The 13665-nt window shown below is 38.9% G+C and overlaps 1 protein-coding gene across 1 annotated transcript in view; it reads left to right on the top strand.

Moving 5' to 3' along the window:
* Positions 1 to 13665, top strand: part of ARID5B (AT-rich interaction domain 5B) — a 176748-nt gene that overhangs the window by 25374 nt on the left and 137709 nt on the right. The window contains exon 3 of the mRNA XM_047701553.1: positions 3122 to 3347. Within this exon, the coding sequence (XP_047557509.1) occupies positions 3122 to 3347 (226 nt within the window). The remainder of the gene's footprint in view (positions 1 to 3121; positions 3348 to 13665) is intronic.

Raw genomic sequence — 13665 nt, forward strand, 5'->3', positions numbered from 1 at the left:
TGAACCTCACTGTCTCGTCAATAACATGAAGGAGGTGGACTAAATCAGGGTGTGCAAGTTTAACTGCTGGCCGGCTGCCCTGGGGCCAGGCAGATGAGGGAAATGTCGACTGACTGTAAGACAGTACCTGGAAATCAGAGATCTCACATCTTATCTAAAGAAAACAACCACTTTCAACTTTTTTTTTTTTTTTTTGGCAGATATCTCTCATTTTATTTTATCTTATCTTATTTTATTTATTTTACTATTTTGTTTTATGAAAAGATGGAAGTCTGGAGACCTTGTGTGAAGTTTCCCAATTTTTAGAACGCGTGTGGAGACCAGCAATACAGAGGCTAATTTGTGACTTTATGACTAGATACTTTCTTCTAACAGAGAGGATTCCAGGATGGTCTGAGCTGCTTTTATACAGTGGTGGACACAAAATCCAAATGACAGAAACAAGCCATTTAAAACAGTGGTGACAGGGGATCTGGATTTCGGTAGTGTCTCAACACAACCTCCATAAATATTGATTGGGAGCTGGGTTAATTGAAAACCCCAGGTACATTATAAGACTAACAAAGTGTATTTCTTTGTGCTTCTTTTGTGTTGTATTAGAGTAAATCAGCAATATTTATCCAGCGCTAATGCTCGGTTTGCAGAGAGCTACTGTAATCATGAGATGAGCTTATTGAAATTCTTTCTTGGACAGAGGCTTGCCCAAGAACGGCGAGTATTAGGAACTGTAGTCAGTGCTCGCTCAGAATAGTAAATACGAACATGTGATTTATGCCATTGTGTGTACAAAGCAATGTTTCCTGAGACATTTTCTATATATATGTTCGCTGTTTTGTTTTTTGGGTTGGTTTGTTGCTCCCCCCGCCCCTCTGCTTATCAGATTTCCTTCTAAATCCTGGCATTTGACAATGTTGCAAGGCCAGTTTCTCTGTGATTCCACAGTAAAACATACTGGTGGTTGCACAATTCATCCAAACTTGGGTTTACAGCTTATGCGTGTTTATGTGAATTCCTGCATTTGTTTTTATGTATGTGGGTATATTCATAAAGTCTGCTTCTGAGAGAGAGAAAAGGAGGGAGGACAAAATCTATAGACTGAATCTTGAAAGATGGGTTTATTCATCAATGACATCATAAGGATTGTATTTTCTCTTGGTTAATAAACTATTTGTTTGACGGGCGCTGTAAGCCAGCCAGAGCTAGTCATGCCATTTCTTGGAAAAGATCTGAAGCAACTGGTAATTGAAATGATAATCATTTGATCATAGTTAGAGCTATTTGAAAATAACACTCATCTCCAAACTGGCCTAGTCTAAGGAACCATATTTGGTAACATTTTGCCAAATTCCGTCTTTGCTAATGTTGAGACTTATATACCATGAGACTTAATTATTTTCTGGAATATTCTAAACTTGATTTCTCGTGAGCCCTGTCCAGAAGCTGTTCCCATATGCTTTGAAACAATACCCAGCCTGAATTTTCATTCTGACATTTAATAATCACCATGTAATAGCTATAAAATGCGTGACAACGACAGATCTTTTATTTCAAGAGGATGGTGTAGTGAATCTGAGTGAAATCATCCGTTGAAATGGTACTTTGTAATATGCTCCATTGTTTATAAAGTACTGAATTTTTTTTTTTTTTCTTGAGCAGAGGATAAAAACAGTTTCCACTTTGGGTCCCATTCAGTGGAAGTTCATATTCAATCCTGATAAGAGAAAGGACTCCATTACGAAAGTTTTACTTTTCATTTTTGAGAGAGCATTTATTTTGCTGCTGCCTAACAAACTTGGTTCTCAGAAGCAGCTTGGAACTGGATGAGGAAAAGTGAAATTTTAGATCCTACCTTAAAACATTTTTAAAAACTAAATCCAGGATTTCTCATTGTGTGAAGCTTATCTTAATAAACCTTTTTTTTGTTTGCTTTGGAGTAGCGTGTGCAGTGCTGTGTGTGTGTGTGTGTGTGTGTGTGTGTAGGTGGGGGAGGAGGAGGAAAGAGTCATGTTTAACAGCAAAATTAGCCAAAATCACTTCTGAATTCCTTTTGTTTAATAGCTTAGAGACATCTTCCTGTTGTTGTTTGTCAAAAATATTTCTAAGATTTTGTAAGCTTAGGGGTTTTCACAGCTAAGCTTTCTTCAGAAATGTGAAGTAAAAGAAATGAAAGAAGTCGGTTCAAGTTGAAATGTCAAATGCTTCAAATAATTTAACTTAAAACCCAGTGAGATGATCTTCTTGAGCCTTTTCCAAATAATCTTCGGGTAAGAGAGGCCCTCTCACTCCATGGATGGATATCTATTAAATATCTTGCTGGATATTTAAAGTTGGTTGTTTCCTGGAAGCAATTAGAGATGCTTAAAATTCAAATTTATGATCCATACGAGAAACTTAAGTTTCAACTACTTTTCTTAGATTCAAAGGCTTTCTCCTCGTTCACCCTCTCTCCTCTTACCCCATATGTATTAAAAGAAAAAATAAGTTCATTTCTCAACTTACAAAGTTTTTAAGAAACATGAGAATGTGTAAGTTTCTTTCAGTGGGAAGCACATAACATTTATGAAGTATTTCTTTTGGGATTACATCACAGTTTTATTTAATTTTTAGGACAAAAGTTAAATTCAATATTTGTGTATAAGCCAAGGGAAAATGTACCATAAACATAGGAATTTGGGGGTGAGTCAGAGTTCCAAGAATCCCAGATTTACTTAGACCATTTATATAGAGACAGGCTAACCATTAGTCACCTAGTTCTCACTTTTTACTTTTGCAATTAACTGCACCTAAAAATTAGCTTTCGCCCAAGCGATTGGTCAGATGGGCAGAGTGGGCTTTGGCAACTAGCATAAAAAATGGCTCTCAGAATTTCTGACTGCCCAATTTTTGGACACTCTCTTATCGTATAACAAATAGATCTTCTACATTATTTTTCAACTAGACAGCTAGCAGTGAAAAACCCTTGAAGTCAGTTATGGAAGATTCTCTGTCACCAAAAAGCACATTGTCTGCTTGCCTGAAGTTAAGCCACTCAACGTATTTCAGAGGGGGCTCTTGTTGAAAACTTACCATGGGCCTCCCGGCCACTAATAATGTTTTGTTCTTCCCTGACCACCTCTTGTAGGATGAAGTCATTGCTGTTTCCGAAAAGGTAATCGTGAAACTTGAAGACCTGGTCAAGTGGGTACACTCTGATTGCTCCAAGTGGAGATGCGGCCTCCGTGCTGGCGCCGTGAAGACCACGGCCTTGGGGAGGAATGGACAGAAGGAAGCTTTGCTGAAGTACAGGCAGTCAACCCTCAACAGTGGACTCAACTTCAAAGACGTTCTCAAGGAAAAGGCTGACCTTGGTAAATATAATTTGTACTTCTAGATCGCATGTGTGGGTGTATACAGTAACCTACTTTTTTTTTTTTGTCAGAGACTTTTCTGGAAACCCTGTCATATAGATAATTTTATATATACATAAAATTTCTTTGACCTCAAAGGGTCCTAGGAATATGTATGGACAGATTGCCTGGGTGTGTGAGGGGGTGGATGCTAGCTGTGCATCGCAGGGCCTTCTCCGTGTGGAGCCCGTGCCTGGAACTTCGTGATACAACACCTGGCCTTAGGCAGCTTCCTGTTGGTGCAAAGGCACACGACTTCATTAGGGCGCCTGAGATTGAATTAATGAAGAGTTTAAATATTTGTTCAAAGAAGTTAGTATGGCATCTATTAACACCATGTTGGAATTTCATGTGTTTGTTGGGTGGAAAACAGAGTGAGGAAGAGAGAGGAGTTACTTAATGGGGAGTAGGAGAGCGGTGTCAAATTGTTTAACCTCTCGGCCTCAGGTTCCTCACCTGAAAAAGATGGGCACTTTACCGTGTCACTGAGATTGAAGATATAAAGGGTTTAGCACAGGGATGATTGGTGCCTAGGAGGGCTCCCGAATTAATTCTGTTGCTTTAACTTAATGCTTTCATCTCCAGAGACTTTTTGTGACATTTTCTTTTTTTTTTTTTTCCTCTCCCCCCTCTGTTCCTATCTCTCTGTGGCGTTCACTGACTTATTCTCCTAGCATTGCTCAAGACCAAAGTTGTTGACCTCTGAGTTAGACTAGCTATTTCCTCTTTAGGCAAAGAGGAACTTCACTTTTAACATATTAAGGCATCTTTTTCTTTCATTCTAGCACAATGCTGATGTTCATAGCCCTATTTTATGCCTTAATGTGACAACTTCCTGTTTTTTTTTTAGACTAGGATTTAGCTATTACAACAAACCTAGACTATTTACTTAATTGGCATAAAGAAACTGCATAACAGCAGTAACTGTCTTCCGTGTGATTCTGATTTGTGATGAGCTGTACTGTGTGTTGGGAATCATATTAATATTTTCTTGCAATTTGAGTCAACGACTAACAGTTTCCTGTCATCTTTTGGTAGATGTCAGGCGGTAATATTCTGGACATGGCAGCCTGACGGTCATGTGTACACTTAGGGAAAATTATTAATCGGGTGGTTTTATTTTAAAGCCCCCAAATTGTTTTTTTTTTACTTAACTTCCTATATACGCTGTTACACTCCCTAATTTCATGAACACACAGTGACTAGTCTTCTGATGTATGATAATGGTGAGTAATACATCTGTTGTATTACTTTCCTAATGTATACCCTAAGTTGTATTGCTATTGTCTTGTGTTTTCCCTAACATTAAAACGTTTCTTTTGTTTGCTTGATTTTTTTTTTTTTTTTTTTTTTTTTAGTTATGGAATATACTGTTACTAATAAAAAACTAAACAGGAAACCCCTGGGGGAACAAAAGGATGTGTAGATGGTTAAGCTTGATGTCACACATATAAACAAGAGTATTTATAGCAGAGTTGTTTTCTGTTTAAAATTGATAGTTTATTAATGAATCTGAAGGGAAACTCAATCTCTTAATTCTGTCAAAAGATTTAGGGATTTGATCTTACTGAATTCTAAAAAAAATGTCCATGATCTACTTTTTAATAATTGATATCAGAAGAAATTGATTTATAGTGAATATTCAAAGTTCTTAGTGGTTTTTAAATTTAGTTATTTTTTAGACTCACTAGGGGAATTTTGAAAATAATACTGATTGCTATGTCCAGCTTCCCCAGATTCTTCATTCAGTGGAATTGAGGCAAGGCCAAGGAATGTGGACTGATAAAAGACTTTCTAGGTGATTCTAATTTTGGGAGAGGCTGGGGGGGTCTCATAAGGGAAACAGCACTACAATTAGTGCTGAGGAAGGGAAAATAATTAACAGATTTGATGGGGAGGCTCTCCTCTGGTGAATAAGAAATACCATGTACTTTTTCCTTCTTTCTTTTTTTAATGTAAAATACCCCTTTAAGGATAGTATTTGGGGCCTTGAAATTCTACTCAGTTGGTATGAACTGTGGGGAATTTGAGACAAATAGCTTTTGTAATTGGAATGCACACTGTGTTGTAATAATGTGGAAAGAGAAACAAAAACTTTCCTTAATGTAATGAGTTTCCATTATCTGCCTGATCTAAGGTTTACAAGTCTACATTGTTAGGATTTATATTGGGGAGATAGGGGGTGTCATTTGCTGTACACATTCCTGTCCCAGCAACTTTCTCTTCAATCTCTTCCTTTCTCTGTCTGCAACATCAAAATATTTGTTGTCTGTACTTTTCTTTCTACACAGTGGTTTTCTTATCTCTTTTTCTCTTGGCCACACTGAAACCACTTCCAATACCACATTGTTAATGGAAGTTCACACACTTATTAGGTTTTTCCTTCTGTAGAACACTTCCAACTCCTCATTGTTCTTACCAAAGAAAGAAGATGAACTCTGAGATTATTTAAGACCCCCCTCTTTTTTTTCTTGTGGAAATAAGCAAAGAATGGAAAGATCTCACCTTTCTTGTGGCTAAAATAAAACTCCAGTACGTTATGTTTTTAACCGAAGTATTTCATCACATTAAAACATCAATAACGACAAAATAATTAGGTTGACTCTTAAAGAAGGGATTTTGCCATCTAAAAGCTAATTAAAGAACTCTTCTTGCTCAATGTTTAGGTAGAATAAGTTCCCTTTAATCCCAGTTTGTGTCACTTCCTGTCTCTCTCTGAAGAGTAAAAAAACAAGAACGTTCTCACAAATGTGTGTCTGCCAACAAATTAATACTCCGCAAAGAGAAACTCTGCCCCAAATGGCAGCTTCCAATAACTGCTCTGATTCGAAACACAGCTCCTATTTTTTTTTTTTAATCTCCTTCCCCTTCAAGGACAATATTTATGGATATCATGTTTGCTTTTTACAAATCTCTGCAGTTTTCGTTTAAGATTCAAAATGACTGGTGACTAAAATGACACATCTAGATAGTGGGAAAACCAATAATCTTCAAAAACACTCCTGAGATGTGTTAGAGGGACTCTGTCCCCTTCCCTCCTCTTTGTCCTTTTCAAAGAAAGAAAGTTCAATATGAAACCAATTCAAATTGTGACTTTACTCGGTGAGATGTTTTACCTTCTCTCAGACAGTTTCATACTGAAGTTTATAGAAAAAGAAAAAGAGAGAGAGAGAGAGAAAAGAGCTATGTTAAAATAGGAGGGTTAAGGAATGTATTATTCATAAGCATAACGAACACAGGAACCTGTTTTTCCAGAAGAATCGGGTTGATTAAATCATTCACTACACAAGCTTCTAGTTATTTATTTTTGTCTTTAGAATTACTTAGCTTTTGTAATAAAATGGACTTGATACCCATATTTGGTATGGCAGTAGGAAGTCGTCAAATGAAGAATTATTTCATTTTTCAAATTTTTAGCAACTAAGGAATATAAACACTATCAGTTAAACATAGCAAACTTGCATTTTTTATTCCTTGGGCTATAGTTTGGAAAAAAAATCAAATTATTTTATATAACACTGCTTCTTACAGAGTTCCTTTAAGTGAAGTATGAAAGCTGCAGTGTAAGCTTTATTGGCCTATAAATATGTCATTATAGTTGGACTACATTTATATGCTTTGGATTGTTGTTTAAGCCAAGAAAATATGTCTCTACAGGTTGACTTTTTATTGAAACCCTTTGAGGCATACAATAGAATGTATTTTAGGCCAAGGTTATTAAAACAGCATTTTCATTTTTTTGCAGCAGACTCATTGTCAATTATGCTGCCACAAACTGTCTGTGGATGGGCAGTTATGAATGGTTTCATCTCCAAATGTGTCTCTAGAAAAAGAAAGAAAAGATAGAAGTGTCTGAGCTGAAATTGAGAAAAGAGACCAGAGGATGTGGGTGTGGGTACAGATGAATTTAATGATGGGGGTTCCCTTGGTTCAATTTCTGTTTCTAAAGGCCCATCAAATTGAGAAAGTGTGGCTTCCCCCTGTCCCTTCTGCTGCTCGGATTTTATTGTGCTTTGGGGAATAAGGCAGCCCGATGGTGTTGAAAGTACAGTGGGTGGGAGGTCAGGAGAATCTTGGCTCCACCTGTCCTGGCGATCTGTCACTTCCTGGAACAGTCACTGTCTGTTTACGTCTTTAGGTTTCTTGGGTGTAAAAGAGGTGTAATAGCATGTACCCTGCTTTATCTCACTTGGTGTTTGAGAAGATCAACCAAGGAATAATTAGTTAGTGTCAATGGAAGCATTTATGATACTGAAGTCCTAGTATGATGAGCGTGTTATTATCAGAGGGAGATTTTATAGGATAGGGAGCTATGCAATATTTTAGTTTATTTGTCCCTTTTGAACTTCCTTAATCACATGGTGTAGTGTTGAGGGCAGGGTTTACTCTCATTATTATCTGCCTCAGTAGAAGACTATTATTAAAATCCTTCTGAACTTTTCATACATACATATATATGTGTGTGTGTGTGTGTGTGTGTGTGTATAGACACACATGTACATACATACTATAAGGTGATATTTTCTATGTATATTACATATTAAATATAAAATATATCATACATATGTTTTATATGTTTCTTTACATATAGATATGTATATTTTTATGTTGTATAACTTTTTTCCTCTTGAAAATTTTGTCAAAACATGCCGGGCCATGAGTGGCCAGTCACATCAGTGACTTCTCAAGTACTTTTGGTTAGAAATTGACTATATAGTCTTTGGTTGGAAATTCTGAAGGCCTTGTATTTCAACTGGTTATTTCAGATCACTTTTGCATTTGATATGTCAAACTGTTTCCTGGGGTGTGGATGTGGGTAGGATTCTCACTCTGCATTGAAGAAAACATTTAAATGTTTCCAGTAAGAAACATGCTAAGGTGCTGACAGTTTATCATAATGAAGATTTTTCACCTGATACATCTCATGAACTCACTAAGCTTGAAGACATGCTTATTAAGACAATCCTTTCCTCCCTCCGTCCCTCCCTCCCTTCCTTCCTTCCTACCTTTCTCTTCCTTCCTTCCTAGGTGTAAACTTTGTATGTATATCAAACAGTCTTCTGAGCTTATTTGGTGTTTATATTTAAACTTCCATTGCCCCATTAGCTATACTACTTCCCTCAAGGTAGAAAGTTCTGAAGTTTCTTAGATGATATGTTGTTGAATTACTCTATTCATGAACACCATGAGGAATCCCTACAAAAGGGTCTCTTCGCTGAAACGGATCTGGCCTTTATAAAATCCTTGAGTTCAAAATAGAAATCAATTACCTATGGAGCTTATCAAAAATTTGTAAATATATTTTCCAAAGAATTTTCTTACAAGGCCCTCTGACAGTATTTTTGTGTGAACCACGTATTCTTTAAAGAAGCTCATTGTGACTCGGTTAACACTGGAGAAGTACGCTGTCGGAGGGCCAACATGGCTATTCCTTCACAAGCTCACTTCATGCCATCGTAAACTGACAGTCCAAAGGACTTTGTATGTTCACATTTCCAGGAGTCTGTATCCAAGACATTCACAGCTTTAGGACAACTTTTATAAGGATCTGGGAACAGATCAGGAGGTTCTTTATTTTCATTTTAAAGTTAAAATTCAGCTTGCCCATGTAATCCAACAGTTGAACGTTGTCCTGAACTAATGGTAGAATGCATGTGTAAGAAGTGTCTTGAAAAAATGACAATCCTGTATTTTGTCTGCACTCAGCCATCTCGGCTGTTCCTGCTGGAAAGTCAGTCTGCAAAATCCACGCATGTGTGAGCCAGTCGGCAGCTGCTCATGGATATTGCTGTCTGGATACTCGTCTTGCCATCACTCATGATGGCTCATTCCAAGTTAAGACCCTCTCATTTGGAATTCCTGTTGACTTGTGGATCTTCTAGTGTTTTCTAGAGTCATGAATGCTTTTTAGAATTCCGTATGCTGTTTTCTCTTGAGAGTGGACTGAAGATGGATAGTCAACGGAAGAGAATTTTGTAGAATTGAAGAGTTTATTCTTTTAGAATTGGAGGTGTCAGGGCAGAAGTAAGGGGGAGAACGTGAAATTGGAATTTTAGTGTTATTTTTAGTATTCAGGTTACCAGTATTCACCTCTTGACTACAATGCATGAGCAACGTAAGAAACTCATGCTTTTTTCAAGGTCTTCAGAGAGTTGTCAGGCAGGACGTTGGTAGAGCTGATGCTTGAAATAGTCCTTAAACCTCTCTTTATTTACCTAAACAATCCCAGTTTTTTCGATTCTTCCCCAGGATGTGGTTTTAAAAATCCCTCACCATCCTAGTTACTCATCTTAGGATCCATTTTGGGTGTTCTTTTTACACCTGCTTACCCATTTATATTTTATGAGCTCATCTGTGCTGAGAAACCTAGACCCAAATGAGGAATGGCTTCCAGTGGAAGAGGGACGACGATACCCATCCATCCGGCTTGGCAGCCTCCAGGTAGATCATGATACTGACTATAGTATGAGTCCCTTCTTCTCTCCAGCTATATGACCTGGACTTCTAATTCTCAGAGCGAAAAGGGGGAAATATGTTATTTAGCCACTACTCCCTAATTTCAGTTACCTGGGTATTTGGTTTTGTTTTGTTTTTAAACAGTAGCATTAAATGTAGACTATTATCTAATGAAAATCTTTGTCCGCGGATATGACAGGAATCTCTGGGCCTCAATACCAGTGCCGTGCTTTTCCAGCCTCTGTGATTCCTGTAGTTGTGTATTATAGCATTTAAGGGAGTACTTGCCTCAGCTGGTTTTTGCCTCATTAAAGGTCCACAGTTGACTACCAGCATGGTGTCCGGCTTGTTTAACCTGCTCCGATCAAATAAGATAAAGACCAACAAGTATTCCCTAAGTTATCACGTGTGTTTGTTGAATGCATCGTCCTCCTCCTGGACTCTAGCTGTTCTGGCTTTTTTGTTTTCATTTTCTGTTTTTCTGGCATTTTGTCTTTAGTCAGGTACTCTGTGGTCATTTCTATGGCTAAAAAAAAGGCCACGATGGAGAAAGCAATCAACCCCTAATTTTGTTTCAGCTTCATTAAAGAGAAATGTTAATTTCACAATGAACTACCTGTGGTGTCACCAGCTGATGGGAAAGTAACCGAAGATGGAAGAAATTCAGCTGCGCTCTGAGTCCTCCGCTATATATGTGTATGTCACCTTTTGTTGCTGGTGACATACCTGGGCTCCACTGGAAAACGTCTTTGGGCAGCCTTAGCTTCTCGCACGCTCATGACTTTCTGGTATCATAGATAGATGGACGAACTTGGAGCAATAATTCTATTTACCTGTGGTGGAAGGAATGCAGCACTGACTCCGTGCCTCAGATGTGCTTGAAAAATGTGGTTTGATTCATCAGCTCCCCTCCCAGCTGGAGATGCATAATGCTTTTCTCCTATGATTGCAACTCTGAAATGTTTCTGTTTGCTCTCCACCTCTCCTCTCTTGAGCCGCTGCATGTTACTGTAGGCCATTATTATAGCTGTTATCACGATGGCATCACCTTGAAACACAAAGCACATACATCCTACATGTGAATTGATGTGACTTTTCCAGAGGGTTTTGTGAGCAGATATTTGATTTGGGCATTTAGGCTTAATTCTCTTTAGTGTTGACGCTGATTCTCCCAAACAGCTCGTTTATCTTTTAGAGTACTTCAGATGTGAGGTTTTATTGCAAAACATTAATTTTCCTAAATGTCAAAGATTCACTCCCCTTCTCTCTTCCAGCATTATGGGTTTAAGTCTATAGTTTGCATAGGTCACTGCAGAGAAAAGCTGAGGTTTGGACTTTTACCCCATTTTAATAAATATATTTATTTAGGACAGACGGGAATAATGGCGGGTTTTCAAAGCTTTTCTGAAGTGCTTCATGCACAGTAGGGGCTGAGCAAATAGTCCCGCCATTTCGGGGTTTCCTGATTGCCCCGCCCCGTGTGTGTTGGCCATTAGTGGTGAGCGTGCTGGGGTAAAGTGGGGTCTCTTCGTTCTCCCCTGAAATCCCAGAACCGAGCCTTACCTCCGCCTTTCTCCCTTAGGACCTCTCCACCTGCTTTCTAAATTTTTAATAATTTCTAACATTTTTATACTTTGGACTCTTAAAATACTGGCTTTCAGCCTGTAGCCCTGTCCCCTCCTCATGCCTCCCGTAACCCCATGCCTATCGGATAAAGTACAAATGTTGTAGGCCAGCATCCAGCGATGACCCCAAGCTCCAGGGCTTTTCCTTTTTTATGAAATAACTTTCACCGGTGTTGTTTTTATTACCAAGACGCTCCACGATCACATTACAGAATGTGGGCCTTGCCGACAAAAAGCAGGAAAACGTATGTGGCTTCTTTTCCTCCCATCCAGAAGTAACTGCTGTTCGCGCTTTGATAGATGTACGCACTGATGTATATATAATGTGTGCAGAGACCTGAACGCCTATGCATGTACTTTCTCCCTAGCAAAATCTCATGTTTACCTCCCCGGTGTACCTCTGGACACATGTTTTGTGACAGTGTCCTCAAATGCTCTCTACGCTGTTTTCTTCCTGCCTGCATCATGTTTCATGACAGAGGTGTTTCTATTGTTGGATGTTTCGGTGGCTTCTGTGTCCCAAAAACTCGCTGAAATTCTTGGTGTTCTGCACAGAACTGTGACTATTTCCTTATTATCTGTCAAGGTGGAGCCGCAGGCTCGAAGTGCACCCAGAATGTTAAGACCGCCTATCTCTCTGCCTTATCTCCTATCCTTTATGTAAACCGGCTTCAGTCTAACTAGTCTGACTGCTTGGTCTCCTTTCTCTTGAACAACGCCGACCTCCCCTCCCGCCCCTCGATTCTGCAGTGCCTTTTGCGTGGCTCCTACTTTCATTCATTCTGGAGTTGCCCCTTCCAGGACTCTCTCTACCTGGCAGGTTAAGCCCTGGAGCCCTTGGCAGCCCGTAGGATTTTCCCTGCTTACAGAGCTCTTATCGTCCTTAGTGTCTCTACACCCACCGAGCGCCTCACTCTGTGAGGAGCAATAGAATGCAGTATCTTTTTCTTATGTGTTTGTCTTATCTTCCCCTTAACGGTCTTCGGTTTATCATGTAGGCAGCTCTGACTTCAAAGCCATACCTGCTACGTGGAGTAAACGCGCCACTTTTATGATCAGCCTCGGAAATCTCTGGAGTTCTCTGCTCTGAGTTGAACTGGGACCCCTCATGCCTTCAGTGGTTGCCTTGACTTCTTTCCCAGCTCTTCCTAGGATGACACCCTCTAGCGGAGGGGCTGTCTCATTGGTCCCTGGTAGGAGAACGTTCTTGGGAAGATGGGGGTGGGGGTGGAGTATGTCCTTTTTAACTATTGTGGCTTAATCCGTAGCCAGTCATCTATAGACTTTTTCTGGAAAACTCTAGGAGAGATTTTGAACGTGCTCGAAGCCAGCCCGTTAGCCTGAGGATTTTTGGTGTTGTCGGAGGGGTTGGTTGTGTGTAGACACTTTACTATTAATACTGGCACTTATTAATTCACGCCTTCCTCAAGGGGATCTTTTACATGTTTCAGGATTATAGCAGTCACAGAAGTGTGCAGGGAAATAAACAAATCCAGATTGGACTTGCTCTGCCTTATCTTTTTTATTATCGGCTTGTTCGTAATCTGTCTTTTTTTTTAGGTGACAGGTTATTAAAGAGATGGTTTTAGCATGACATCTAGTATTTCATATTCTAAGCGATTGCACTGTTTTAATCCTCGCCTCCCTTAAAATGGTTACTTACTAATCATGATGGAGGGTTTTCTCCACCTTCTAACTACCCATTCTGCTTCTTCAGTTCACAAAGAAAGTATTCTATTAGGCCCTACAAAAACAATGCTTCATGCCTGGCCTATTCACTCAATAAGAAATAAAACATTGTTTTCACGGCAGTGCTGATAATAAGGCAGATTTCAAAGCATGATGAAACGTATACTTTTCTAGCAGAGAAAAACCTGTAGTTACCTGGCTAATTACCCATCACGTGATGCTTGTGTGTAAATATAGGCTTCTGTACAGGTTTCTTTTTTCTTTTCTCTCTCTCTTTTTTTTTTTCTTAATTGAGAACACTTATTTAGATGACATTGTCTTTTCTTAATGTTTTCAACCAAAGATTTAGAATGACCAAACAGCAGCTACCATTTTAGGGTGCTTTCTTTTTGACCATTGTACTAAACCTTTGTAGTGTGGACTTTAAAATAAGACAGGCCTGGACTCAAATTTTTGCTCCATCAGCTGTAGGACCTTAAAAATCGTAATTCTGCTTTGACTGCTTATCT

Source organism: Lutra lutra, chromosome 14, assembly GCF_902655055.1.
Source record: "Lutra lutra chromosome 14, mLutLut1.2, whole genome shotgun sequence".
In the NCBI taxonomy this organism is placed as follows: Eukaryota; Metazoa; Chordata; class Mammalia; order Carnivora; family Mustelidae; genus Lutra; species Lutra lutra.